The sequence below is a fragment of the Stenella coeruleoalba genome, assembly GCF_951394435.1.
Source record: "Stenella coeruleoalba genome assembly, chromosome: 3".
Taxonomy (NCBI): Eukaryota; Metazoa; Chordata; class Mammalia; order Artiodactyla; family Delphinidae; genus Stenella; species Stenella coeruleoalba.
In genome coordinates, this window is record NC_137148.1 from 76,721,307 (window position 1) to 76,748,628 (window position 27,322).

Genomic DNA, 27,322 nt, shown 5'->3' on the forward strand with positions numbered 1-27,322 from the left:
GTATAGGTCTTGTTAATATCCTGTGGGACCAATTTGAAAAACACCTGTGATCATTCCATCATTTGGAAATATGATGATATGATGATATTACTAATATGATGATATTAAATATGATATTAACTAATATTCGTTGAGGGTTTCCTATGTGTCAGACACTGTTCTGAGAATTTTACATAAATTTTCATATTTAAACCTAAAATAAACCTGTGAAATACAGGCATTATTATTATCCCCCTTTTACAGATGACAAAATTGAGGTTCGGAGTGGTTAATAACATGCCCAAGGTCACAAGTCTAGTGGAGTAATAAGCATTTGGATCTAGGCAGTCTGTTTACAAAAATCCATATACAGCCTCTAGTCTCTGCGACCTTTAATGATGTCATTTATGAATGTTCAACTAATGAAAGAATGAGTTATTTTAAAATACTGTGTTATTTAGATATTGCTGGAATTCCTCTGCCTCAGAACCTGAGTGGATACTCTCTGCTGCCATTATCATCAGAAATGTTTAAGAATGAACAAAAATTCAAAAACCTACATCCGCCCTGGATTCTGAGTGAATTCCATGGATGCAATGTAAACGCTTCCGCCTACATGCTTCGAACTAACCAATGGAAGTATATAGCCTACTCTGATGGTGCTTCAGTATTGCCTCAACTCTTTGGTAAATTTGTTGATATATTTTTTAAGTATAGATTATGTGTGATGAGTTGACCTACACAGCATTTGCTCAAGGGAGCCAGTAATCATCTAAATAAATATCTGCAGCTTCTCATGCTAGGCCAGTTTACAAAAGGGTGCCCTTGTGAGGAGCAGCTTCTTTGCAAATCAGCATCCGAATTCCAAAGCAAGTGCCCTGAGGCTTTTGATCTGGGTCTCAAGATTGCCACCATTGTTTTCTCTGATCAAGGTGTCTTCTAATACTCATGGTTATCTTTCCCAATCAGTAGTCAACACCCTCTTATTGTACTTTGGATTCAGTTGTTCTGGAAAATTAACTGCTCTCTTATGGAGCCTGACATTCTACATTTATTAGTTAATGTTCACCCCATCCCTACAAGATGTTACTATCTTTATTTTATAGAGAAGACTAGAGTTCAGAGACTAGCGTTCAGATACCTGCACAAGGTCTCACAGCTCAGAAGTGGCAGAACTGGGATTTCAACCCAGGTTTGACTCCAAAATCCATGCTCCTTCCACCCTACAAAAGCCTGCTAGATTCACTACTCTGAATTTGTTTTTAAGCAGCATTATTAGATGTACGGTTTTACTTATCCTTTGTCCTCCTTTTGCACATAAAATATGTGCTAAAGCTATTTTTAATATTCCTTTCTCCCTAAGTTTTTTTCCCAGTTACAAATGTCAAAATTATTAACTCAAAATAATTCTTCAGAGGCCAAACTGATTGACACCCCCCCGCCCTTAACTCTAAAAGGAGGAGATTCTTGGCTTCAAAACAAGTCCTTAAGTTTTCATTCTGTTGAATAATGGGCATCTCTTGTTCATTCATGGGTTACGTTCTGCAAAAAGGAGGTGTGCCTGTCAAAGAATCAGTGGGGGAGCCTGCCTTTCCTGTATTCTCTGGGGTTTATGCACTGACGTCCCTTTCCCAGAGAGGTGCCGTCTGAAATCACCTATAGCAAAACCATAAATGTCTTCAGGATCTTCTGGCCAATGCGCGCAAATAGGCCTGCAGGGGGTTTCCCTCACTGTGACTTGTTCATTTACTGTCTTAGGTAACTTGTCATAAGATCTTTGATTTTTCCAATTAGACTGGCATCCTAGTTATACCCTCTGTCTTCCTACATTGTAGGTAAAAGGGGGGTTTATGTTATCTGAAATATTTATCATTTTCTTGATGATAGTGATTGAGAGTTTTTATTTCCATGGCTATTTGCTCAAATAGACACGATCAATGAATGTAATTTTCAAAAATTCAAGCATAGGATGCTAACGTATATTTAAAAAAAAAAACTAGGAGTAAGTGAAGTTGCAAGAACTTGACTCCACTATATAAAAAATTCTTCAGCTGGAACATCTGGGGTTGTTGAAATGGGACAATATAAGCACTACTATATAAATACATATCTTTTTGCATGTCAAAGTAAGCAAGGCATCACAGATAGGAAGAATTGTGGCTAAGCCATCTAAGAATAGATAAGAAAAAAAAGGGATAGCAGGATGATGGTAAGAAGGAAGATAATTTGGACATACATTTAGAGAGGTGTTTAACTTTCGGTATATTATTTTTCCATTCACACTGTCCTTTAGCTTACTATACTAAGAAGAACTGAGAATAAAAATAAATTTTAATATGTTATTCGTCACAGAGTAATGACATTCTAAAAGATGGTTTTTAAGCAGATAATTGTAACAGAGCAGGACCCTATGGGGCCTTCCTGGGACAGGCCATCCCCCATATCCTCTGCTTTAGCTCCTCTCTGAAGTACTTAAATAACAGTATTTGATTCACATTTCCTGAGTTGTTTTACAGATGTGAAAACCCCCCACCAAATGGAAGATGTTATAACTACTTGATGACCATGAGCACATAGCCCCAGGCCTCCTGGAGCCTAAGGACTGATAAAGTTAACCCCTGTGACACCACTCTGTTCCCTCATCAGCCAATCAGAGAATTGTGCATGATCACGTACCCTGCGAGCCCCCTCCCTCAACCTGGCTTTTAAAAATGCTTTGCCGAAACTCTTCCGGGAGCTCAGGGGGTTTTAGGGCGCGAACCACCCAATAAACCTTTCTCTGCTCCAAACTGCGACATTTCAGTGTGTTTATAGCCCCACTGTGCATCAGGCACACGAACTTGTGTCCCAGGAAGGCCCCATAGGGTCCTGCTCGGTTACAACTCCCCCCTTTTCTTTGATACTCCTCAATCTTGAGGAGAACAAGTTTTGAATGAGAAAAGGACTAAAGATTCAGATAAGGAGGTTAATCATAAACTTGACAGAGGTACCCACAGGGTCCTGCTCGGTTACATAACTGTTTTGAGAGGTATTCAATTTTTTTTTTCTTTCAGATCTTTCCTCAGATCCAGATGAACTAACAAATATTGCTACAAAATTTCCAGAAGTTACTGCTTCTTTGGATCAGAAGCTTCGTTCCATTATAAACTACCCTAAGGTTTCTGCTTCTGTCCACCGATACAATAAAGAGCAGTTTATCAAGTGGAAACAAAGTATAGGGCAAAACTATTCAAATGTCATAGCAAATCTTAGGTGGCATCAGGACTGGCTGAAAGAACCACGGAAGTATGAAAATGCCATTGATCAGTGGCTTAAAATCCACTCTGATCCATAAAATATTTGAACAAAAATAAGAAAATAATGTTCTAGAGCTATATAGAAATATGTTAAAAGATCATGATTAATTTTAAACATTAGTTTTAATAATTACTGATTTTCAGTTAAAGAATGTACTCTTCTAAAATAAAATATCAATCATTATAGAATTACATATTTTCAAACTCATTACTATCAAGACCTTATTCTTATAAACTTCTGACAACTTAACCGAAATATTAAAAGGGTAGAATCAAATACTATAATATAAAATTGTGTTCCTCTGAATATTATGGAATGTAAAATATTTTAACAATTTTTATTACTTATGACCCATAAAATAGTTGTTTTTGAGTATTTGATGGTGTCTGATGAGTTATTTTTATTTGATGGGATATAGATCATTTGGATGTATTCGATGGGAGTATTTGGAGTATTTTAATAGTACACAGACCATGGATATGGCGGAAATTATTATTTTTTTAAATAGGTAATACATGCACAAGGTACAAGCTTCAAAAAGGTACTAAACAGTTAACAGTGAGCATGAAGTCTCTCTCCTTTCCCAGTCCCCCAGCCACCCAGTACCCCTTCCTGGTGGCAACTACTGTAACCACCTATGTATACTTTGAGAGACAGATAGGCTTCTACAAACTTTATATTCTTCCCCAGCACCCGCCCCTGACACACACACACAAACGGTAGCATACTATAAAAGATGTTCTACAGCTTGCTCTCTTTTTTTCCATTTAACAAAGACACCGAGGACTTCGCTGGTGGCCCAGTGGTTAAGACTCCGCGCTTCCACTGTGGCGGGCACGGATCCCTGGTCCAGGAACTAAGATCCCCACGTGCCGTGCGGCACAGCCAAATAAATAAACAAATAAATAAATAAATAATTTTAAAAATGAAAAATAAAAAAACACCTAGAAGTAAAATTACTGGGGCAAGACTATATCTAGCAAAATTACTCTAGATACCACCAAATGACCCCTAAAGAAGTTATACCAATTTATACTCTTACCAGCAATGCATGGCCTCACATTTGCTGCCAACTGGGTAGATAAAAAATACTTTATTATTGTTTTTCTTCTTTTTCTTACTATGAGTAAAGTAGATCATATTTTCATATATTTAATAGCCACTGGAATTTCCTTTACATGACCTTTCTTATTTCTATTCTTTGCCTATTTTTCTGTTGGTTGGTTGTCTTTTTTATTACAGGCATACTTTAGATATTAGCTGTCTGTTAGAGAAGCTACCAATATTTTTTTCCTTTTCATAATTTGTCTTTTGACTTTGCCCTGGTGTTTGTTGACATGTAGAAATTGGTATTTTCATGCAAATTTATGAATCTTTGCTTTTGTGGCTTGGAGATTTTGTGTCATATTTAGAATGGCCTTCCCCACTTATCTTCTTTTAGAGTTTTATTTTTTACCCTTAGATCTTTGACCCATGGGAATGTATTACATATTAGAGATCTAACTTTCGTTTGTTTTTTTAAGATGGCCACCCCAATTGACCTTTTATTGAGTAAGCTAATATTTGTCCCATTAGTTAGAAAATGCCACTCTATTATATAACATCTTTTATTGAACAAATTATCTTTTCCTTTAATGATCTGAAATGCCGTTTTCATTATATACAAGTCACATTGACATTTGGGTCCTTTCAAAACATTTTTTACTTTGCAGTGGACCAGTCTATTTTGTTTATTAATAGGGTAGGCAATATCTGGTGATACTATTTTCTTTGCAACAGTTTTCATTTTCAGAATTGTCCTTGGCTATTCTTGCTAACTTATTTTTCCCATACAAATTTAGAATAAGTTTGTGTAGTTCCAAAAATGAAAAATCTTGTTAGTCTTTTTATGATATATTAAATTTATAGCCTACTTTAGGGCAAATTGAATTCTTTGTGATATTCGGTTATTCTAAAGAATATAGTCCACTTCTCCCTTTCTTCAAGCCTTCTTTATATTGCTCAGTAGCATTCTAAGTTTTCTTCATATAGATTAGTTTCTTCTTAGAGATTTTTGGAAAGTAGGGACCTTTAAAAAAACACCACCTAGGACCCATCCCACAGCAGTGGAATTAGAATTCTAGGGATGGCACCTGGGCAGTTTTGTTCTTATTGCTGTTTTGTTTGGTAAGCCCTCCAGCGGACGATTCTAATGTGCAGCCAGAGGTGAGTTTATTCCTAGGTGTTTTATCATTTGTTGGTGTTGTGCTATTTTAAGTAGATGTTTCTTCCATTGTATCTTCTAATTGGTTATTTGTATATACAAATTTTATTTCTATATATTTACTTTGTACCAATAATACAATTTTTTTGGTACTAATAGTTTTCCAGTTGGTATCTTGTATTTCTCTGGTAAAAAGTTTATCTGCAAATAATAATTTTACCCAATTTCCTTTTAACCTAACTTCCTTTTTCAAACTGTCTTGGAAGTTTTCTTCATTAGACAGCTCATCACCTTTACTTTCTTTATTGTTCTTCAGTGAATTGGTATGAGCTTATCTTTGTAGTTATGTATGAATTTCTGAGAAATAATTTTCAGATATGTTCTGAAGTAAAACCCTTAAGAGAAAGATCTCAAGATTTAAACTATTGAGGTTAAAATTAAAATATACAAATCTACTTCTCATCTCCTAATTAAACCTAAGGAATAAAAAATAGCTAATGTGTGATGTATATGCTAAACATAGTGAAAAATAAAGCAATAATAATAGAAATGTGGTTTTGAAAACATAAGCATGTGAAGATAAATATAATACACCTCATTCTATTCAAACTCTTTAAGATGCATTCATCGTTAGAATTTACCAAGCATCTGCAATGTTTTAAGCATATTCAATATAGGATCATAATTAGGTAAAATTGAGGTTTTAAGACAATATCTAACTCAAAATGGTATCTAACAACCATGAAAACAGAAAAAGAAGAAAAACTTGGAAAACGAGACAAATTATCTAATGCCAGAATCTGAGAGGAACTGACACTAATTATAAACTGGATTGAGGACAATCTTTGGGCTTCATCTTTCCCAACCTCCACCATTACCCCCCTGTTCCAAACTACCATAATCTGTTGTATGGAATTTTGCAATAGCTTCCTAGGAGGTCTCCCTGAGTCTGCCCTTGGCTTTCCTCAGTCTCTTCTCAACACAGCAGCCAGAGTGATCAGATCACATCACTGGATACTCAAACCCTCCACTGGTTTCTCACCTTACTCTCTGAAAGCCTGTCGAATGAAAAAAAAAAAAAAAAAGCACAACCTAGAAGTTGAGAATTGTGTTTTATTCCGCGAACTTGCTGAGGACTTGAGCCCAGCAGGCAGCCTCTCAGATAACTCTGAGGGAGAGGCTGCTCTGAAGAGGTAAGGGAGGTTCCAGGATATATAGTTTTTGCAACAAAAACCAGGCAGTCGGAATATCAAAAGATTACTGTTAATTAAAGAAAACCAGACATCTCAAGTTAATGAATTTAGCGCTTTTCTAGGTATGGGAAGATGCAAGAGTCTGGGCTCAATGAAATCATTCCTTTGATAGGCACTTGAACTATCTAGGGCCAGTATCCTACTTTCTAGATCCTGAATCCCTTCAGAGTGCACAGTCGGGGGTGGCTGCAGTGACTGATGGCTTGATCCTTTGTTTATTGATATGGCAGGTGACATGCTTGGTCACAAGCCCAAATCATTACAGTGGCCTTCAGGGCTCTAAATGATCCGGCGGCATATTGTACATCTCCCGCACTCTACTGGGTTCACTCTGCTCCAGCCACACTGGCCTCCCTATCCTTTCCCAGGCACACTAGGCAAGCACCACCTCAAGACCTTTGTGCTTATCAACTCTTGGCCTGGAATGCGGTTCTTCCCTCAGATTTACACATGGCTCTCTTTGTTATCTCCTTCCGGTCATTGCTCAAATGTTACCTAATCACAAGGGCTTCACTGCTTTATTTTTCTGGTTATAAATCATTACCGTCCAACTTAGTGTATGTTTTACATACTTAATTTGTTGATACTGTCTCCCACCCCTCCTACCCACTAGGATGGAAGCTCCATACAGGAATGGCCTTTTGTCCTTTTTGTTTCCTAAAGTATCCCAAGGGCCTGACACATAGTAGAAGCTCAGTAAATATTTACTGAATTAATATGCGAGGAATTCGAGTTTCTCAGATATCACGTTGTATTGGAAAACCAACACATTTGTCCATGGCAGGGCAGGGGGTGAAAGGGAGTAGGCTTCTCATAAAACAGAGCTTTCTAGAAACAGTGAATTCTAGAAAATCCTGCACAGGAGAATTGATAAAGGGACTCTATCCCTCTGTTTTTTTCTTTTTCTATGAAAAAGCCAGATACTAAATATTTTAGGCTTTGTGAGCCATATGGTCTCTTTCACAACTGCTCAATCCTGCCGTAGTAGCAAGAAAGCAGCAGCAGACACTATGTGAACAAATGAGAGCGGCCATACTCCAATGATGCTTTGTTTACAAAAACACAGGATTTGACCTGGGGCCATAGACTGGTAACTGCTAGTCTAGAGCAATGGTTCAAAACTTGCTGCAAATTGGAATCACCTGAGGATGTTTAAAAACTATTATGCCTAGCTCCCACCTGCAAGCATTGAGAGGTTTTAAAACTCCCCAGGTGATTCTAATGTGCGGCAAAATGTGGGAACCATGGGTCTGGAACCTTGTTATTAAAACTATGGTCCTTGGACCAGAAGCATCCACATCACCTGGAAGCTTTATATATTTTTGTCTTTGCAGAAAGAAAAAAAAGTGGATTCTGTATTCTTTCTACTGTTTGTGGTTTTCCATTTCATAAAACCCAGGAGATCCTAGTAAAAACTATTATAATTGATGAAATTTATTAAATGGCTGCATATACATAAATCAATACCTATCTGTAAGAATAGTCACTAATTAAAAATAGAAATCAGGAAAAATATTCCACTCACAGTATGACATTCTATAAAAATAGCTTAAAGTTCAACAAGAAGCACAAATCTAGATGAAAAAAATTATAAAATTCTATTAAGTTTACAAACAAAATATAAACATGGAATGACAGCATGTTCTGGGATAGGACGCTCTAATATTAAAATGCCACTTCTCCAGAATTAATGCATACATTTCATGCAATCCTGATCTTAGTCCCAGTAAGGGTTTGTTTTTTTTTTTAATTGGACTAAATGATCTGAAAGTTTTCAAAAAAAATTGCATGTCTGAAATAACTAATAAAATTATGGAAAATGAATATTGAGGTGGGACAATTCTTACTGGCTATTAAAGCATATTGTAAATCACTGAATCAAACTAGAACTTGGTGATGAGGGGCCATGAGCAAAAAAGAGAGATCTCAACACAAATTAGGTGAAAGAAGCTCAATGTGGAAAACAAAAGATCTAGATCCCTTCTACACTGGTCAGATATTCTAGGTATCTGTGTGTGATGTTTACAATTATGTATATTAAACTCTCAGATAAGATTTTTAGCCCCCTTTCTTCTCTTAAAGTTACAAAGCAGAATCTTAAATTCTTGGGTCAAAAAATTAAAGGTATAGGCTATTTTTAAAATAATGAAAATGAGAAAACTTAGAAGAACACATGGCACAACCAAAGCTATACTCAGCCTTAAGCTTTTTATTATTAAGGGGAATAAAAAATAAATAAACTGTTCAAGAAATTAGAAAACAAAATAATCATAAATGTTGTAATATTGATGGTAAAGGATTGGTATCCTTAGTGTCTTGAGAGCTCTGCTTCCACATAGGATAGGGATTATTGCTCCCACAGGAAAAGAAATCAAAAGGAAAAGAAAAAAGCTAGATAATCTACAAAATTAAAACTTTTTTGAGCCTCTCATAGGACAGGTGAACTGAATTGAAAAGGGTGGCAAGCCCTTCTGAGGACAGCTGAGACACCCAAACTGTCCCACCTTTGGCAGTACATGGGAAGAAAGACTAGAAGCCAAAAGAGGAGGTAAGAAAACAACTGAGGGCTTCCCTGGTGGCGCAGTGGTTGAGAGTCCGCCTGCCGATGCAGGGGACATGGGTTCGTGCCCCGGTCCGGGAAGATCCCACATGCCGCGGAGCGGCTGGGCCCGTGAGCCATGGCCGCCGAGCCTGCATGTCTGGAGCCTGTGCTCCGCAATGGGAGAGGCCACAACAGTGAGAGGCCCGCGTAGCACAAAAAAAAAAAGAAAAGAAAACAACTGATATTTTGACAAATTCATAAAAGCCAAATGTGTGTGAAAAAAGCAGCAGAAACTAGGAGCCACACACACAAGGGAGACCACCTCCAGTAATGAGCTTTTTCTCATGGACCTTAACCAGCACTCATGAGAAAGATGGGGAGCAGGGCAGGGAACCTGACAGAGCCTCTACAGTGGGACAGACGAACAGATGGGGAGGGGCTGCCTCTGTAGCAGAAGCATAAAACCCAGAACCTTCTCTCTTACAAAGCGAAAACTCATCGGCCACTGGGGAAGGAGCAGAAAACCCTCTCAGCCCCAGTCCTCAGCAAAAGGTCAGCTATCACCGGGAAGGGGTAGATTATAGCAAAAGCTCTCTGCTCCTGAGAGGCAGAACCCCAGTCATGCTCACAGTCCTGCACTGAGAGAAAGCAGAGATCTCTTGCAACAGCGGTACAGACAAGAAACTTGCTCTCCTGCAAGTTACAAGGCCGAGTTCAGCTGCCATAGGGGAAAGTGACAAATGTGGATAAAGTCCCACCCTTAAGGCTCAGGTCCCCAGGGCCTACATAAGACTGAAGCTGGAGTTAAGTGAGTTTCTTTTAAAAAAAAAAAATCAGCCTGCCCCCACCTTGAACAACAGCACACTACTTCTGGGAGAAAGATAAGAAGCATGGAGAAAGAAACCACCCACCGCACTCCCTATGGCCAGGTGTGCCGAAAGCTAGGGGTGGAGCAGGAAGACTGAGAAAAACCCTCCAGTGTTCCAAGCCTCTCACTAAAGCAAGACAGCAGCAGTATTGCAGGAATCTGAAGTCTGCAGGAGAATAATGATAACTATACCAACATCAGAACCCAAGCCTAGCTCAACTACTGCCTACATTTAGTCAACCCCTCCACCCTACTAGCCTGAGATGAAGAAGCATGCCCATTTTCAGGAGTGAATACTATTTACATCAGTCACTGTTTTTCGCTTACATATTATGTCTGGCATTTGGTCAAACTTACATGGCAAAGAAGCAAGAAAAGACCCATTTTGAAGAAAGAAGGCAGTAAACAGAACCAGACTGAGAGATGGCCCAGAAGCTGAAACCATGAGAAAGTGACTTGAAAATACTATGATTAATCTATTGAAGGACCTAGGGGGAAATGTGGTTAACATACACGAACAGAGTGGGAATTTCAGCAGAGAGATGGAAACTATTTTTTAAAAAAGGAATAAAACTGATTCACTAGAAACAACATGCTATTGTGGATGAAGAAGTTCCTTCAAATGGCTTCTCAGCAGACTAGATACACACAAAAAATTAGCGAACTTGAGAGAAAAAGAATTAGTGAACTTGAATATAGGCCAAGCGAAATTTTTCAAGATAAAATACTGAATTTCAAAGGGTAACAGCTTCCTCTGTGGAGAGATGGGATAGGGAAAAAAAGAAAGAAAAAAAGAAAAAGTGAAAGGTAGAGAAAAAAGAGCAGAGCATCCAAGAACTGTGGGACAATATGAAAAGGTATAATATATATGCAATTGAAATAACAGAAGAATAGAGGCAAAATGTCAGAAGAAATATCTGAAAAGACAATTGCTGAGAATTTTCCAAAATTAATGGAAGACAACAAATCACCAACCTAAACGTTTAGAGAAGCCCAAGCAGAATACAAAGAAAAACACACATAGGGACTTCCCAGGTGGTGCAGTAGTTAAGAATCCGCCTGCCAATGCAGGGGACACGGGTTCAAGCCCTGGTTCGGGAAGATCCCACATGCTGCGGAGCAACTAAGCCCCTGTGCCACAACTACTGAGCCTGCGCTCTGGAGCCCACGAGCCACAACTACTGAGCCCACGTGCCACAACTACTGAAGCCCGTGCACCTAGAGCCCAAGAGAAGCCACTGCAGCGAGAAGCCCGCGACAAAGAGTAGCCCCCGCTCGCCGCAACTAGAGAAAGCCCGCGTGCAGCAACAAAGACCCAACACAGCCAAAAATAATAAATAAGATAAATTAAAAAAAAAATTAAACCAGGAGTTTGATTTCCCAAGGCTATCACTCTACCTCTTAAATGTTCCACCAAGAATGGCTATTCCTACATCTCCCCAGAGCTTCCTTGAGCTCTTCTGGATGATACTGGCACAGGTATAACAGGCATTTTTTTCTTAGGTTGATGGATTTATAATCAAGGTAGAAACATCTGCTCAAAATTATCTGAAATGCATCATATATCCATTAATTCATCAACTCAAAACATATTTACTGATACCTACCATGGGTCAGGTCCAGTGATAGGCACTGGGGATATAATAAAAATGACAAAGTTCTCTGGCCACAAAGAGCAACAGCTTGAGAAATGAGATTCCCACTCCACCTGGCAGGCCTGTCCACTGCACCCACCAAACCCTCCTATCCCGGACATCTTAAAGTGTCAAATATTTCCTCAGCCTGGGAATGTGAACCCCAACAGACACCCAGACCAGGAAGCATAGGCTGTACTTTCACCGTAATTAATGTGGAAGGTGCATAAAAAACCAAACTGATGCTTCCAACAGGAAAACTAAAATCTGTTTCTGAGGAGGTAGGGCTAAAATAAAAGAGATTGCATTTAATCTAAACCATTTCCTGTGAGTTGGATTTCTTTTTTAAAACTTGGCCGCCTTATCATCTTCTTAGTCACCTTTTCTCCAGGCTTATTGGAGGCGTAGTCCCTCCTAGCAACCTCCCATCTGCTAAAAAACAGAATCAAGAGAATGAAGAGCCTCGATGATACATCTGTCACTGAGTGAAAATATTAGGAAAAAAGCAATAAATGTACTATCCATTTGCATAAAACCTATTAATGCCCTCTTCAGACTAATGAAATGAATTTTACATCACGGAGAGCAGCTGTGATCTGCTGTTTCTAGTAATGAGGAGTATTTGAAACAATCTGCAAACCACTGCTGCTCCTAATTGCCAAGCAACACCTTTGACTTTAGTTCTCTCCGAGTAAAATTGGCCAGAGGAAGATTTATCTGTTGGGCTCCTCTTTGCTCAAAACACTGTGAGGTTTCTTGGGTTCCTGTTTTTCTCAAGCTAGTGCAGAACGATGGCATTTCAAATCTTTCTCTTCTGTATTTTAATCAAAACTAGTGCCTTTTTTTTTTTTTTCTTACTGTCAATCTGAAACCATTTTGAGGGGTATAGTCTCAGTCAGGACTTTCCTCTCCAGTGTGCTGGTCCCGGGTTAACGTTGGCCAGGCAAAGCGACCTTCTGTCTGGCTGTGCTATATGTAAACACCCAACGGGAGAGGTTTCTAGAGCCCAGAGGTTCGCGGCTCCCGCGAGGGCTGCACCGGGGCTGCGGCAGAGACTGGAAGGGGATCTACCCGGATTGGGAGGGGAGACGCGGAGAGGAAGGTGGAGAAGAGGAATCATGTGTGTTCCTCGAGCGCACACCCCCCCCCCCATTTGAGTGACAAATGACGAGGACAACCTATAAAAACAACTAAGCGCAAAGCTACCTGCATCTATCTCCCTCTCCGTGCGTGTGCGTTTTCAACTAACTTTGGGAACTCGTTAAGACCCGGCATCGCGCCCAGCGGAGCCTCGCCTCCACCTTGGTTTCCCGCGCCCTGCCTGCCCTGTTCGGTACCTCCTCTTCCTCCAGGCTAGGGATGGAGGATCCCTTCAGCCCCTCAACTCCGGCGCCGGCGCCCAACCTCTCCGTACCCATCTCGCTGGGCTGGGGTCTCAACCTGACTTCCGGACAGGGAGCCCCAGTCCCGGGGCCGCCGCCGCCGTCCGGGCCGCCCAGCCGCCGCGTCCGCCTGGTCTTCCTGGGGGTCATCCTGGTGGTGACGGTGGCCGGCAACGCTACGGTGTTGTGCCGCCTGTGCGGGGGCGGCGGGCCCTGGGCAGGTCCCAAGCGTCGCAAGATGGACTTCCTGCTGGTGCAGCTGGCCCTGGCCGACCTGTATGCGTGCGGGGGCACCGCGCTGTCGCAGCTGGCCTGGGAGCTGCTGGGCGAGCCGCGCCGGGCCGCGGGCGACCTGGCGTGCCGCTTCGTGCATCTGCTACGGGCATCCGGCCACAGCGCGTCGGCCCACCTCGTGGCGATCATTGCCCTCGAACGCCAGCGCGCCGTGCGCCGTCCACAGGGCCCGCCGCTGCCCGCGCGCGCCCTCGCCGCCCTGGGCTGGCTGCTGGCGCTGCTGCTGGCGCTGCCCCCGGCCTTCGTGGTGCGCGGGGGCGCCCTCTCGCAGCCGCCCGCCGCGCCCCCGGCCGCTCGCGCCTGGCACGGGGAGCGTCGCTGCCGCGACATCTTCGCGCCGCTACCGCGCTGGCACTTGATGGTCTACGCGCTCTATGAGGCCGTCGCGGGCTTCGTGGCGCCGGTCGCGGTCATGGGCATCGCTGGCAGCCGCCTGCTCTGTGCCTGGCGGCAGCGCCCGCCCCAGGCCCCATCGGCCGCGGCGCCCAGGTCGGCCAGTCCCGGCCAAGCCCCCGCGCCCAACGCGCTGCCCCGCGCCAAGGTCCAGAGCCTGAAGATGAGCCTGGTGCTGGCGCTGCTGTTCGTGGGGTGCGAGCTGCCCTACTTCGCTGCCCGGTTGGCGGCCACGTGGTCGTCTGGGCTGATGGGAGACTGGGAGGCCGAGGACCTAGCGGTGGCCCTGCGCCTCCTGGGGGTGGCCAACAGCGCTCTCAATCCCTTCGTCTACCTGTTCTTCCAGGCGGGCGACTGTCAGCTCTGGCGGTGCTGGCGGAGGCGCCTGGGTGCAGTGTGCTGCCCGCGGGAGGGAGTCGCGGAGGACGACGAGGGCGCCCGGGGCCACCAAGCGCTCCACCGCCACCGCTGGCCCCACCCACATTATCACCACGCTCGGCGGGATCAGCCGGAGGAGGGTTACTTGCGCCCACCCCCGCCGCGTCCCCGGTCGCTGCCCTGCTCCTGCGAAAGCGTCTTCTAGGTGTTCGTTGGCCAGAGTCAGGTCATCTGTCGCTGTGGCACCGCCTCCACGGAACACGAGGCCGGCCGGGCTCTATCTAGATCACAACCGTCAGGACTGTCTCCAAGAGCGTTACACTGAAGCTGTCCCCATCCTCCACTCCCCTATTACATTTCTTTCTAATGTTTACATTTTTCTACACTCTTCCAGGTTCTTTTCTCCTTTTCAGTTCTCACATTTCCCCATCTGGAGACAGAGAGTGAGCCATTTGTTTGTAAAAGCAAAGTTACAGAGTTATTTTTGTAGTTCTTTTTCACTCCCATAGCGTTCTGGATAAGACCATTTGCTTTAGTTAAATTGCCAAGCTTTCATTACTTGCTGTGTTATCATCTGTTTTTCCTTGTTTCGGGTCGTGTTTAACTGTAGCTTGGGGACCAGAGAATGTGCCTCTCTTTCCTGGAGGAATATCCTCACATTGCCCTGAGGAGCCTGGAAATTGTACCAGTGATACTGTCAGAAATGTAATCTTGCTGTCACTTCAGAGCCACAGAGTATTTGTAAAATAAAAACATTTCCCACAGAGCAGTTAGGACTTTTTTTTTAACATGGTAATGTGTTTTGTCAGAAGAAAATCAGTGTGGCCTTTATTTCTGGTCTAGCTTCCACTTCAGGAGAAGCCGGGATTGTAGGAGGGAGACATAAAAGCTTGCCTTCCAACCTTTCAAATATGCCCCGTTTCTGTAGGAAATTGTTCCTGTGCCCAGAGCAGCCTCTACAGCTGTGACGCTTTGCACAGGTGGAGCCTCTGAGCAGAATCGCCAGCAGACTAGAGAAGGGAAGCACCTGAGTGGTGCACAGGGGTGAGGCTCACTGTCCCAGGTGGAGCCTTAGGGATATTCGCAGCTAGGAAGAAAGCTGCAATCTCCCAATGCTGCATGGATATATAAAACTCTCTTTTTTACAAACAAAGGCAATGCCTATTGGTGTGGATTGCTGAGAACAAGGTCAAGGAGCAGATTTAGTCAGTGACCTCCTCCTCCTAACTGTCCTTGGCTCTAGAGAGAAGTGGCAGCTCTTAGGAACAAATATCCATCTGTTTACCAATGTTTCATCTGAGAATCTGCAGGCTTTCCATTACAGTCTTTCCTGTTCATGCACAAACGCAGGACTAAGATCCAGAAAGGAGAAATGACTGGTAAAGTTCACTTGTTAAGCCAATGCTCTCTGAGGACTTCCTTGTTTTGTTCATTGATGAATCCCAAACTCTTAAACAATGTTTGATACACAGTAGGTACACAACACACAGTTGTTGATTAATTCATCATGTGAATCAGGCATAGATAGAATAGAAAACAGATTTACAAAAAGAAATCTTCATTAAACTTGGCTTACCTTCCTCCAAAATCTTGTCCAAAAATGTTATATAGTTAGAGGTTTTCCTTCCTCTCTTTCATCCTCCCTACCCTGCTGAGGAAGGTATGGCATGCAGTATACCAAGAATAAGCCACCTAAAGAGAAAAGAACACAATTGTCTTCATGAACCTAAATCTAGGTTATAGCATTATTTTTATTCATTAGTAAACATTTTTTACTCGCTTATTTTGTGCCAAGCAATGTACTAGGCATTGGAGATGCTAAAATGAATAAGACACATTTTCCCTCAAAGACCTTATAATCATATGTAGGAGACAATCTGACAAATACAGCACAAAAACAGTCAGATGTTCTTTAATAGGGGTTCCAGTCTGGGTGTCAGGACACTGAAGAAGAACATATAACAACCTTGGGAGCCTGGGGGATGGTGGGGGTGACCCATCAGATAGGGGAAGGTATTCTATGCAGTTGGGACTAGCATTTGTAAAGCATAAGTGAGAGAGAACATAGCATGGTTAAGGAATGGCAATAGTTGAAGTATCTAGCATTAGGGTGCCTGTGGGGTCTGACCTGATGGGATATGTGGCCACAGAGATCCAGCCCAGACCCAGTGAAGAAAAGTCTGTTTGCCACACCAAGAAAGCCAAAAATAGCCTTTGAAAGATTTAACCAGAGTTGCAGTATGATCAGATTTGAATTCTGCAAAGTCATTCCAATGATGGTGTGAAGGATCAACTAATTGGAAGGGGGGAATACCTAGAGGCAGGGATCAAGGAAGAAGCTCAGAGACCTCAAAATATGACCTATAATGTTTTATCACTTAGAATGCTCTCAACAAGGTAATTTAAGCCAATTGAGTCAGATTTTCTGTTTTCTGCAGTTGAGAACACACTAACAGAAAAACAGATACAGCTGGCTTAAATTTATTATCTTGCATAACAAGAAGTTCAGTGGTAGGGCTGCTCCAGGATTGGTTAATTGAGTAGCTTCATAACTTCATAACCAAGGACCTAAATCCTTTTCGTCTTTCTATTCTGCCATCCTGAACTGGTGGGCTTGACATTAAAGTCAGTTTCCCTTGAGGTCACAAAATGGCTGCTGCAGTTCCAGGCATCACAGTCAAACATGACAATGTGCAGAAGGAGATTCTCTCTTATTTTCACTCTTTATAAGAATGAAGAAACATTTCTTGGATGTCCTGGATAGACTTTCCCACATGGTTCATTGGCCAGTCCATATCTAGACATATCATTGCAAGGGAAACAGGGCCACCATGACTGACTTGGACCTGGAACTGAAGATATGAGTTGCATAGAGAAGGGGTGAAAAATGAGACTCTCATTCTTTCTTTTAGGAAAGAAAGAAGGGGAAATGCTTGTTGGGAGGCCAGACTAAACTTTTAAACAATTGCAAAATTGTTAAAAAAATTGATTTTTTAAATCTATTGAAGATTTACAGCTGATTACCATCTAGAAATTAAGAGAAATTTCCATCTGGGTCAAAAATACAGAATTCCAATTCAAGTAGTTAATTTAAAATACAATTAAACTACATTTCCCTAGATTTTGTGGAAGATTTGGTTAAATCTACTTCATACTAAAATGTTTCTCTTCTATAACTAAGAAACTTTCTCTAACTTTAACTATATCTGAAATTTGAAGGTAGATCTAGGTGACTTCGTTCCCATCCCTGGTGGCATTTCTAGGTTAAGAAACTTAAAGCACCACCTCAGAATCATGACCACTGATCCTAGGAATCTACATTGCTATAGACAACTCATAATTTCAGCTCTGTCCCAATCAAGGAAGCCCCCAAAGGTTATTCTAAATTTAGACTCTTCCTAGAGTAGGACATACCACTCAAACTGCACAGCAAAGGGAAATGAGCGGATGACCCTGAACTTGATCTCTTTTCTAGGTATCACCCAAACAGGAAATGACTAGAGGACCATCAAGACCACATATTTAGAGTTTGGGAGGAAACAAATAACATCCCCTCACCCACTGTACATTCCCCTTGGAGTTAGATTTTAACTAAGCTGCTGCAAACAGGTCTGGACTTCAGGACTCCAGAGAGCACTATTTACATAGACAACAATGCAAATGTCACCACAACTTAAAAGACTAAATTCAAATAATTCTGCATTTTTAAAAAAGAACTAGCCACACAGTAACATACAGCTAAAATAAGTAAACATGAGCTATTACATAATTTGAAGGAGAAGATATGTAGAAAACAGCCAGGAGTATAACTAAAACCACAACTAGCTATAAATCATTTACTAAAAATAGAATAGTCTAGCTCATTTGTGGAAGAGATAGATTTAAAATATTGTTTTCTAAGCCACTTCCTAGGAAACACGAAAGGAAGTAGAAAATTTGAGCAGTTTCTCTCCCATTCCTAAAGTTCCCTCGATCAAAGGGAAAACATTAATAAAATACTAATACAAATGAATAGTCTAATTAAATTAAACATGTTTTGCTGAGTTGAGACAGTGTAATATAATGAAAAGAGCAGAGTCTATGGAGCCTAAAGACTTGGACTTGTTTCATCTCTACAACTTAGTGGTTGTGTGACTTTAAGCTGTTTGCTGAATCTGTTTTGTTTTTTGTTTTCTGTGGTATGTGGGCCTCTCACTGTTGTGGCCTCTCCCGTTGCAGAGCACAGGCTCCGGACGTGCAGGCTCAGCGGCCACGGCTCACAGGCCTAGCTGCTCCGTGGCATGTGGGATCTTCCCGGACCGGGGCACGAACCCGTGTCCCCTGCATCGGCAGGCAGACTCTCAACCACTGCACCACCAGGGAAGCCCTGCTGAATCTTTTTGAGTCTTGGTTTTCTCATCAATAAAATGAGGTTTCTATTACCTTGCTTCATAGGATTCACGTATGTAAAATACTTGATTGCTGGGGAGGCGGGTCCTGTCAGCTTGTCTCTTCAGTTTCACCCCAGTATTCAATATATGATAGCTATTGTTATTCTCTAACACTGGGCTATGAGGGATAAAATCCAGCTGAGTAATATCACATGAAACGAAGGAAGGGATATTGGAGAATCTATGAAAGATTAATGCACTCAATGTGCTACATAGTAATAAGGAAGTTAGGCCTTACAGAAGGGAGAATGCTCACAGTAATTGTCAACTACCTTCCTTGAATCCACTTTCTCTTTTCTAGCAGTTCTCAGGTTCTTATTGCTGCCAAAATCCTGGCTCTCTGTGCACCGATGTCAAATAGAAATATGGAGACGGAGTTTGGAGGAAAGAGAAGGAGTAGCTTTATTTCTTTGCCAGGCAAAGAGGGAACACAGCACGCTAGTGCCTCAAGGACCGTGCCCACCCCGGAGAGGTCAGTGAGGTGTTTTATAGTGTTCAAGGAGCAGGGCATGATTAGCTCATGGACAATTCTCGGATTGGTTGGCATAAAGGTGAAATTTTAAGCATCATCAACCTTCTGGTTTCAACCAGTCTAGGGTCCATGTTCTTGTGGTTAGTGGTTTTCATCTGGAGGGGCTACCTTGCCTGTAAAAACAACTTAGGAATGTGTGTCAGGACTTTATCTATATCTTTCAGGGAACTGGGAGTTTGGTGATTCTGCAATGTGACAGAATTATAGTCTAAATTGTTACTAGCTCCTCAACCAGCTATTCTTTGTTTCTACATCTTCACATTTCCCAATCATTAACTCTTTTTTTTAAATTAAAAAATATATATATATATTTATTTATTTTGGTTGTGTTGGGTCTTCGTTGCTGCACGCGGGCTTTCTCTAGTTGTGGCAAGCACGGGCTGCTCTCTGTTGCGGTGTGCGGGATTCTCATTGCAGTGGCTTCTCTTGTTGCGGAGCACAGGCCCTAGAGCGCTCGGGCTTCAGTATCAGTAGTTTGTGGTTCGTGGGCTCTCGAGCACAGGCTCAGTAGTTGTGGCACCCGGGCTTAGTTGCTCCACGTCATGTGGGACCTTCCTGGACCAGGGATCGAACCCATTTCCCCTGCATTGGCAGGTGGATTCTTAACCACTGTGCCACCAGGGAAGTCCCTCACAAGCAGGGTCTTGATAAGCATTTATGCATGGGGATTGCCTTCTCAGAAAAGCTGCCCTGAGGTGACCATGCCATGAAAAAGCCAAGCGGAGGCCCAGATACTCAGCCATTCTATCTGGGCGCAGTTCCCAGATGACCCTCCAGCTCAATGCACCCACATGAGTGAGCCCAGGGGAAACCAAAGGAAGAACTACCATGCTAACCCACAGACTTGTGAGGAATAACCAACCTTAGCCACTAAGTGTTAGGGTGGTTTGTTTTGCAGCAACAGTTAACTAAATCATGGGCGGAGTAGTGAAGTGGTGTTGGATGCATTCAAAACGGGAGTCGAAACAGACTATATTTCCCAGTCTCTCTTGCAGTTAGTTACAGCTCTGTGACCTGTTCTCAGCGATGGAATGTGAGCAAACATGGTATGTGTGGCTTCCAGACTTGGGCCTTAAGACATAGGGCTTGGGCTCCTCCGAGCTCTCTTTCCCCTTCCTATTGGCTGGAAGACACAATGATCAGGTTCAGCCATGCAGATGAGGACAACGTCCTAGAGGTTCCTTCAGGATCTTGTGGGAGCACAGACAGCCTAAACTGTTCAGAAGATTATGTGACAGAAATAAATTTCTGTCTTCTTTAAGCCATGAACTCTGGGAGTCTGTTTATTACAGTAGATTAGTCTCTACCTCAGTTAATATTTTGAGGTTGTACTAAATTAGACTAGGAGATGGTCTTGCTCATCAGTTCCAGAGGCCCTCTGTGTTTCCAGGGGAGCTTGGTGTGAATTTAGCTGGAGCCAAGTCTAGAATATGAAACTCCTCAGAGGTCCAAGATGTCTGAGCCAAACCATACCTGTGAGATGCATCTTTTATTGTCCCCAAAGGAAGTCCTTAACCTCAGGAAGTACTTTTTTAAAAAAATTTTAATCTAAAAGTTGAGTGTGTTAGAGAAACCTCATGTCCATGGACATCAATACAGAAGCAGGCATCCAAAATGTGGCAGGCTCTCTGGTTGTCCACATGAACATTTCTTATTCTCTTGCCTTGCTATAAGAATCCTGATTGTGTTCAGAGGGCTAGAAATCACCTGGGAGCTTCTTCTTTCCTCATATGTCTGATGCCTTGGCTGGGATATTCAAAGCTGGACTCAACAGGAACATCAACCAAAGTGCCTACCTATCGCCCTCCATGTGGCTTTGGCTTTCTCACTGCATGACAGCCAGAGAGTAGTCAAACTTCTCCTAAGGCAGCTCAAGTTTCCAAGAGCAAGTGTTCTAGTGAACAAGCCACATGGCTCTGTATGGCCTTGCCTCAAAAGTCTCACAGAAGCATATCCTCTGTTTCTACTGGTGGAAGCAGTTCCAAACCTGTCCAGATTCAAAGGCAGAGAACATAAACCCTACCCTCTAAGGGAAGAGGTGTCAAAGAATTTGCAGTCGTATTTTAAAACTGCCACACCATCCCCCAAGGAAGATAACCCTATCCCCCGCTCTGGGAGATATATCTAAGACAACCATGGTAATGCCATTCCTCCTGCTAGTTGACTGGTGTGGGGCAATGAAACTAGAGGTGAGACCTTCTGGAGGCTACTGGAAAAGGTTTTGTAACCTTAAATAGTAGATACCAGTAGAGGCAATTCCTCCTCTTTCTCTGGATATTACAGTTTATGGATTTGACCTAAAGCTCTAACAGCCATCTTGCAACCAGAGAGGGAAGATAACCCTAAGAGAAGGCCAACACCTTAATCCTAGAACAGCAGAAAGGTAAAAAACCCAAGTCTTTGATTATGTAGCTGAGCACCTGAATTAACCAAAGTCTGAGCCATCCAACCTCAGATCTTGTTATGTGAAATGATAAATTTCCTTTTTGTTTAATCAGTTTGAATTGCTGTTTTCTCTAAAGGCATCCAAATGGATATAAGGAATGCATTCTTCCGGGTTCTCCAGAGAAAGAGTACATATATAGAGAGAGAGAGACAGAGAGAGAAAGAAAGAGAAAGAGAGAGAGAGAGAGATTGATTCATTATAAGTAACTGGCTGGCCCAAGTGATTACAGAAGCTGAGAAGTCCTACAATCTTCTGTCTGCAGGTTGGAGATCCAGAAGAGTTGGTGGTGTAGTTCAAGATCAAGAGTAGAAGACAAGGCTTCCCTAGTAGCGCAGTGGTTGAGAGTCCGCCTGCCGATGCAGGGGACACAGGTTCGTGCCCCGGTCCGGGAAGATCCCACATGCCGCGGAGCGGCTGGGCCCGTGAGCCATGGCCGCTGAGCCTGCGCATCCGGAGCCCATGCTCCGCAACGGGAGAGGCCACAACAGTGAGAGGCCCATGTACCGCAAAAAAAAAAAAAAAAAAAAAAAAAGAGTATAAGATGGATGTCCCAGATGAGCACTCAGGCAGACAGAGTGAATTCTCCGAATTCTCCCTTCCTCCACTGTTTTGTTCTATTCAGGCCCTCAGTGGATTGCATGATGTCCACCCACATTAGGGAAGACAATCTGCTTTACTCAATCTACCAATTCAAATGCTAATCTCATCCAGAAACACCCACACAGGCACAGGCAGGAATAATGTTTAACCAGACATCTGGGCTGCCCATGGCCCAGTCAAGTTGACATAAAATTAGCCATCACAAGAAACTATGAGGGGACTTCCCTCATGGCACAGTGGTTAAGAATCCACCTGCCAGTGCAGGGGACATGGGTTCAATTCCTGGTCCAAGAAGATTCCACATGCCGCGGAGCAACTAAGCCTGAGAGCCACAACTACTGAGCCCACATGCCACAACTACTGAAGACCGCATGCCTAGAGCCTGCGCTCTGCAAGAGAAGCCACCGCAATGAGAAGCCCGCTCACCGCAACGAACAGTAGCCCCCGTTCGCCACGACTAGAGAAAGCCCACACGCAGCAACAAAGACCCAATGCAGCCAAAAATAAATAAATAAATAATAGGGGCTTCCCTGGTGGCTCAGTGGTTAAGAATCCACCTGCCAATGCAGGGGACACGGGTTCGAGCCCTGTTCCGGGAAGATCACACACACACACACACACACACAAAAGAAACTATGAAGTCTCATAACTTCATCCCTAGTAAGAATCGTCAATTATGCTTGCAAATTTGTTTCTCTTCCTTAAGTGCTCTAAATGATCTATCACTTCATCTAATTCTTTAAGCACAGAAGGATATAGATGATTGAAAATTCAGCCTGTACCATCATCCATGAGGTTATACTAAGAGAAAGGACTTGGGTAACGCAAACTGGACATTCAAGAATCACAGTGTAAGCTGTGACCTTCATTCCTCTGGCCAATAAAGTCACACCACTGTTAAGAGCATTAGAATGGTCCCATTGTAAATGATATAGCGAACATTTCCTCAGACAGCTGGATGAAATTTTTTAAGTATATTTTGAATTTTTCTTTAAGATTTTTACTCTTCACTGAGCATTTATCATTACAGTATATTTTTAAAATGTAGCCACTGACAGCCTGCCCTAGGCCAGCATGTCCAAGTATACTTTGTGAAGCAGCAGGTGCTTCCATATTAATATATTCTAAAGGAAAAAAAGAGTTTCATAGTTAAATGTTTGGAACACTAGGTTAAATAGGTTTCCCTTTTTTTTTTTTTACGTTTTATTATAAAATATACAGAAAACTTGAAGAATAATACAAAAGAACACCCACATATTCACCACTGAGATTCAACAGTTGTTAACATTTTGTCATCTTTGCTTTCATCCATATTTTTGGTTGTTGATTTTGAATAACTTGAAAATTAGTTGCAGACATCATGATATCATTACACCTCACCTCTGAATACCTGAGCATGCATCTCCTAAGACATTCTTGCATAACCACAAAAGCATTATCAAAAAATTAACAACAGTTCCCTAATATCAACTAATATCCAGTCCAGATTCAAAAATTCCCTCCTGTCCTCAGTATACTTGAATAGATTTTTTTATAACTATATATATATTTATTTATTTATTTATTTTATTTTTGGCTGTGTTGGGCTTCGTTGCTGTCCACAGGCCTTCTCTAGTTGTGGCAAGTGGGGGCTACTGTTTGTTGCAGTGCATGGGCTTCTCATTGCAGTGGCTTCTCTTGTTGCAGAGTGCAGGCTCTTAGGCGTGTGGGCTTCAGTAGTTGTGGCTCACGGGCTCTAGAGTGCAGGCTCAGTAGTTGTGGTGCATGGGTATAGTTGCTCTGCAGCATGTGGGATCTTCCTGGACCAGGGCTCAAACCCATGTCCCCTGCACTGGCAGGCGGATTCTTAACCACTGTGCCACCAGGGAGGTCCTGCTTCATGTTTCATGATAATATTTTCTATTTAAAAAAAAAAAGATAACTCAACCTTTCTTACAGCATAATCTTTAAAAACATTTTTTTAGTTGAAGTATAGTTGATTTACAATATTATATAAGTTTCAGGTGTACAACATAGTGATTCAAAATTTTTATACATTATATTCCATTTAAAGTTATTACAAAATATTGGCTGTATTCCCTGTGCTGTACAATATATTCTTGTGGCTTATTTATTTCATACATAGTAGTTTGTGCTTTTTAATCCCCTACCCCTAACTTGGCTCTCTCCCCTTCCATCTCCCCACTAGTAACCACTAGTTTTTTCTCTACATTTGTGAGTCTGTTTCTGTTTTGTTATATTCATCCATTTGTTTTATTTTTTTAGATTCCACATATAAGTGGTAACAGTATTTGTCTTCCTCTGTTTTATTTCACTAAGCGTAATACCCTCTAGGTCCATCCATGTTGTTGCAAATGGCAGAATTTCATTCTTTTTTATGGCTGAGTAATATTCCATTGCATATATGTATCACATCTTCTTTATCCATTCATCTGTCGATAGACACTTAGGTTGCTTCCATATTTTGCCTATTGTAAACAACACTGCTATGAACATTGGGACGCATGTATCTTTTCAAATTAGTGTTTTCGTTTCCTTCAGATATATACCCAGGAGTAGAATTGCTAGATCATATGGTAATTCTAGTTTTAGCTTTCTGAGGAACCTCCATACTGTTCTCCGTAGTGGCTGCACCAATTTACATTCCCACCAACAGTGCAACAGGGTTCCCTTTTCTCCACATCCTTGCCAACATTTGCTATTTGTAGACTTTTTGATGATAACCATTCTGACAGGTATGAGGTGATATCTCATTGTGGTTTTGATTTGCATTAAACATTTTTAATTGACAAGAAGCATAAAACAGCTTGTAGTCCTAGTACAGGTTTGTGTACTCATAGGACTCCTGATAAATTCTGTTTCACATGATTCCCATCAAGAAAGGTATATGGTGGATTTATCGTTTAAATGCTGTATTATTGAGCATATCCCATGTGTACTATGTCTATGAGAACAGAATCTTATGCTTACAATTTTACAAAAAATCTGATGACAGAATTTTCCATATAGCAGTTTCTGGCTCTACCATTTCAAACTCTTGTTTTTCCTCCAGTACTCCCATACTTTCTGAGCCACACATCACAGCACATATTCACATGTTAATAGAACCCTAGTCCTCACCTCCATGTCAGCAAATGAGGAGAGTCATTACAGTGGACAGTGGGAGTATTTTTGGAAGCCATTTCTACACTAGGACAGCCAGCAAAAACATAACTATACACAGAACTGGATGCAAATTATATAAATGATCCCACTAAACTCATGTATTTCCAACTCAACTACCTCTTAGCCAAATTCCTAAAATGCCTGAGTGACAGAAGGAAAAGAGACAAAGGCCTTAATCCATTTAAGTTAAATCATCTCACTTCTGTACATTTTACAGAAATATATGACCACTATTCTTTTCCCTCTTCTCTTTCCTTCCTGAACAATTCAGTCCTAAAGCCAGCAGGTGGGACAGAGTAGAGACCCATGCTGGCTGGCTGGGGGAGTGGGGTGACGCACACTGGCTCAGAGTGGGGTGAAAGCACGAGTGGGGTAGATGTCAACATGGTGGTGGAGTGAGTCTAGTTTGTGCTGAGCGAGAAGGGAGTGGAGTGGCAACCCTACAGGGGCACAGAGTCGTCTCTGTGATGTTCCTGTCAAAAATGCATGACCTGAATCATGAGGAAATGTCAGACGAACCTCAATTGAGAGATATTCCACAAAATAAATGTCAACGTCATGAATGTTAAGGAGGGACTGAGGAACTGCCCCAGCCAAGGAAGCTAAAGAGATATGACAACTAAAGCCAACTTGATTCTGAACTAGGTGTGAGGATTAGATAGTGGAAATATGTCAGTGTTAACTTCCTGATTTTGAGGGTTGTATTGTGGTTCTATAGAAGAATATCCTTTTTTTTTGTTGGAGGAAACACACACTAAAGCATTAGGGGCTGATGGGCAATCAGATGGACAACATATTCTCAAATGGCTGTTTGGGGGATAGAGTTCCCTGTATTACTTTTCTGTAATTTTGTATGTTTCCAAATTACATTAAAAGGATATAAAGGACGACCATGTGAACACATTACTAGGGTCCCTTAGGACCTTGGAAAGGGCCCACAAATGTGAGGGGACCTGAAGCATAAGTTTCATTAACCTCACTGCCTCTAACTGCAGCAAATATTATTCTACCCAGTATTGTCTGAAAGGCCAATGTAGCAAAAGACATTTTTCCTGTAATATAGTCCTTGCCTTAGTTTTGCCTGATTTCTGAGGTCTTTGTGGCCTCCCTATCTCTGCTGAGTCCCAGTGTGGTAGAATAAATATGTTCTGAACATGGTTCAAGGTCAAGGAGCAGCAGTCTGCACCCTAAGGCCCACATCACCTAAGGCTCTCTGGGCTGTGCCTTTGCTGGGCCCACGTAGCTCTGTGCATATTTGCTAAGCCTGGCTTGGTACTAATGGCCCATGTTTTGCTTCAGGCTCAGGGCAGACTACCCTGGTGTTCACTGACTACACTCCTTTCTCCACACCCCACTTATGGCCAGCTTGTGTTTCATTTGCTTCATGCCCAGGACTTGGAGTTCCACCTGGAAGACAGAAATCAGGAGTGAGCAAGAAGCCTTCCAATTTTTTCTTAAAATCTCCAACCTTCACTCCCTTTTTGGTACGCTCAGCTCAGCCCCTTCCTTCTCCTTTCTACAGATCTGTGTGCCTGCGGAGTACAATCTCACCTGTCTTCTCAAGAGGACAGCTCTAAGGCAGAAGGCAGCAGTTTAATTCAGGAGACTGTTAGCAAGTCCATTTGCCTGCACATTTAACCCACTCCAATCTAGATTTTTATTATAAATACAGCTTACACTTTGATCACTTTCTGTATCTCAGTTGATTCCAAACTCAGGCAGGAAAGAAACGTGTTATTTATTGGGTCCTCTCAAAATCCAACACAAAATCACCTTCCAGAGTGATGATAGCAGATAAGAAAAGAAGCAGAGTCATTTGAAATACATTTTAGGAAACAGAATTGACAGAACTCAGTGCTGGATTAGATACACGTGGTTTTAGGGGTATCCCTAAAACCAGCTCGTGTTCAGGGATTCACTAAAAGG

General features: G+C 42.2%; 2 protein-coding genes across 4 annotated transcripts in view; both read left to right on the plus strand.

Moving 5' to 3' along the window:
* Nucleotides 1–3,518, plus strand: part of ARSK (arylsulfatase family member K) — a 42,434-nt gene extending 38,916 nt beyond the window's left edge. For 2 of the 3 annotated variants that reach the window (XM_079917647.1, XM_079917649.1), the window contains 2 exons: nt 441–665; nt 3,033–3,518. In XM_079917647.1, coding sequence (XP_079773773.1) covers nt 441–665; nt 3,033–3,313 — 506 coding nt within the window. In that variant the 3' untranslated portion in view covers nt 3,314–3,518. Of the gene's footprint in view, nt 1–440; nt 666–2,495 lie in introns of all 3 variants that reach the window. The other variant, XM_079917648.1, reaches the window with a different exon arrangement.
* Nucleotides 3,519–13,007: 9,489 nt separating this feature from the next.
* Nucleotides 13,008–14,796, plus strand: GPR150 (G protein-coupled receptor 150). The gene has a single exon (XM_079917657.1). It carries the CDS (start codon nt 13,136–13,138, stop codon nt 14,426–14,428), a length of 1,293 nt encoding a protein of 430 aa, XP_079773783.1. The 5' UTR covers nt 13,008–13,135; the 3' UTR covers nt 14,429–14,796.
* Nucleotides 14,797–27,322: the final 12,526 nt, after the last annotated feature.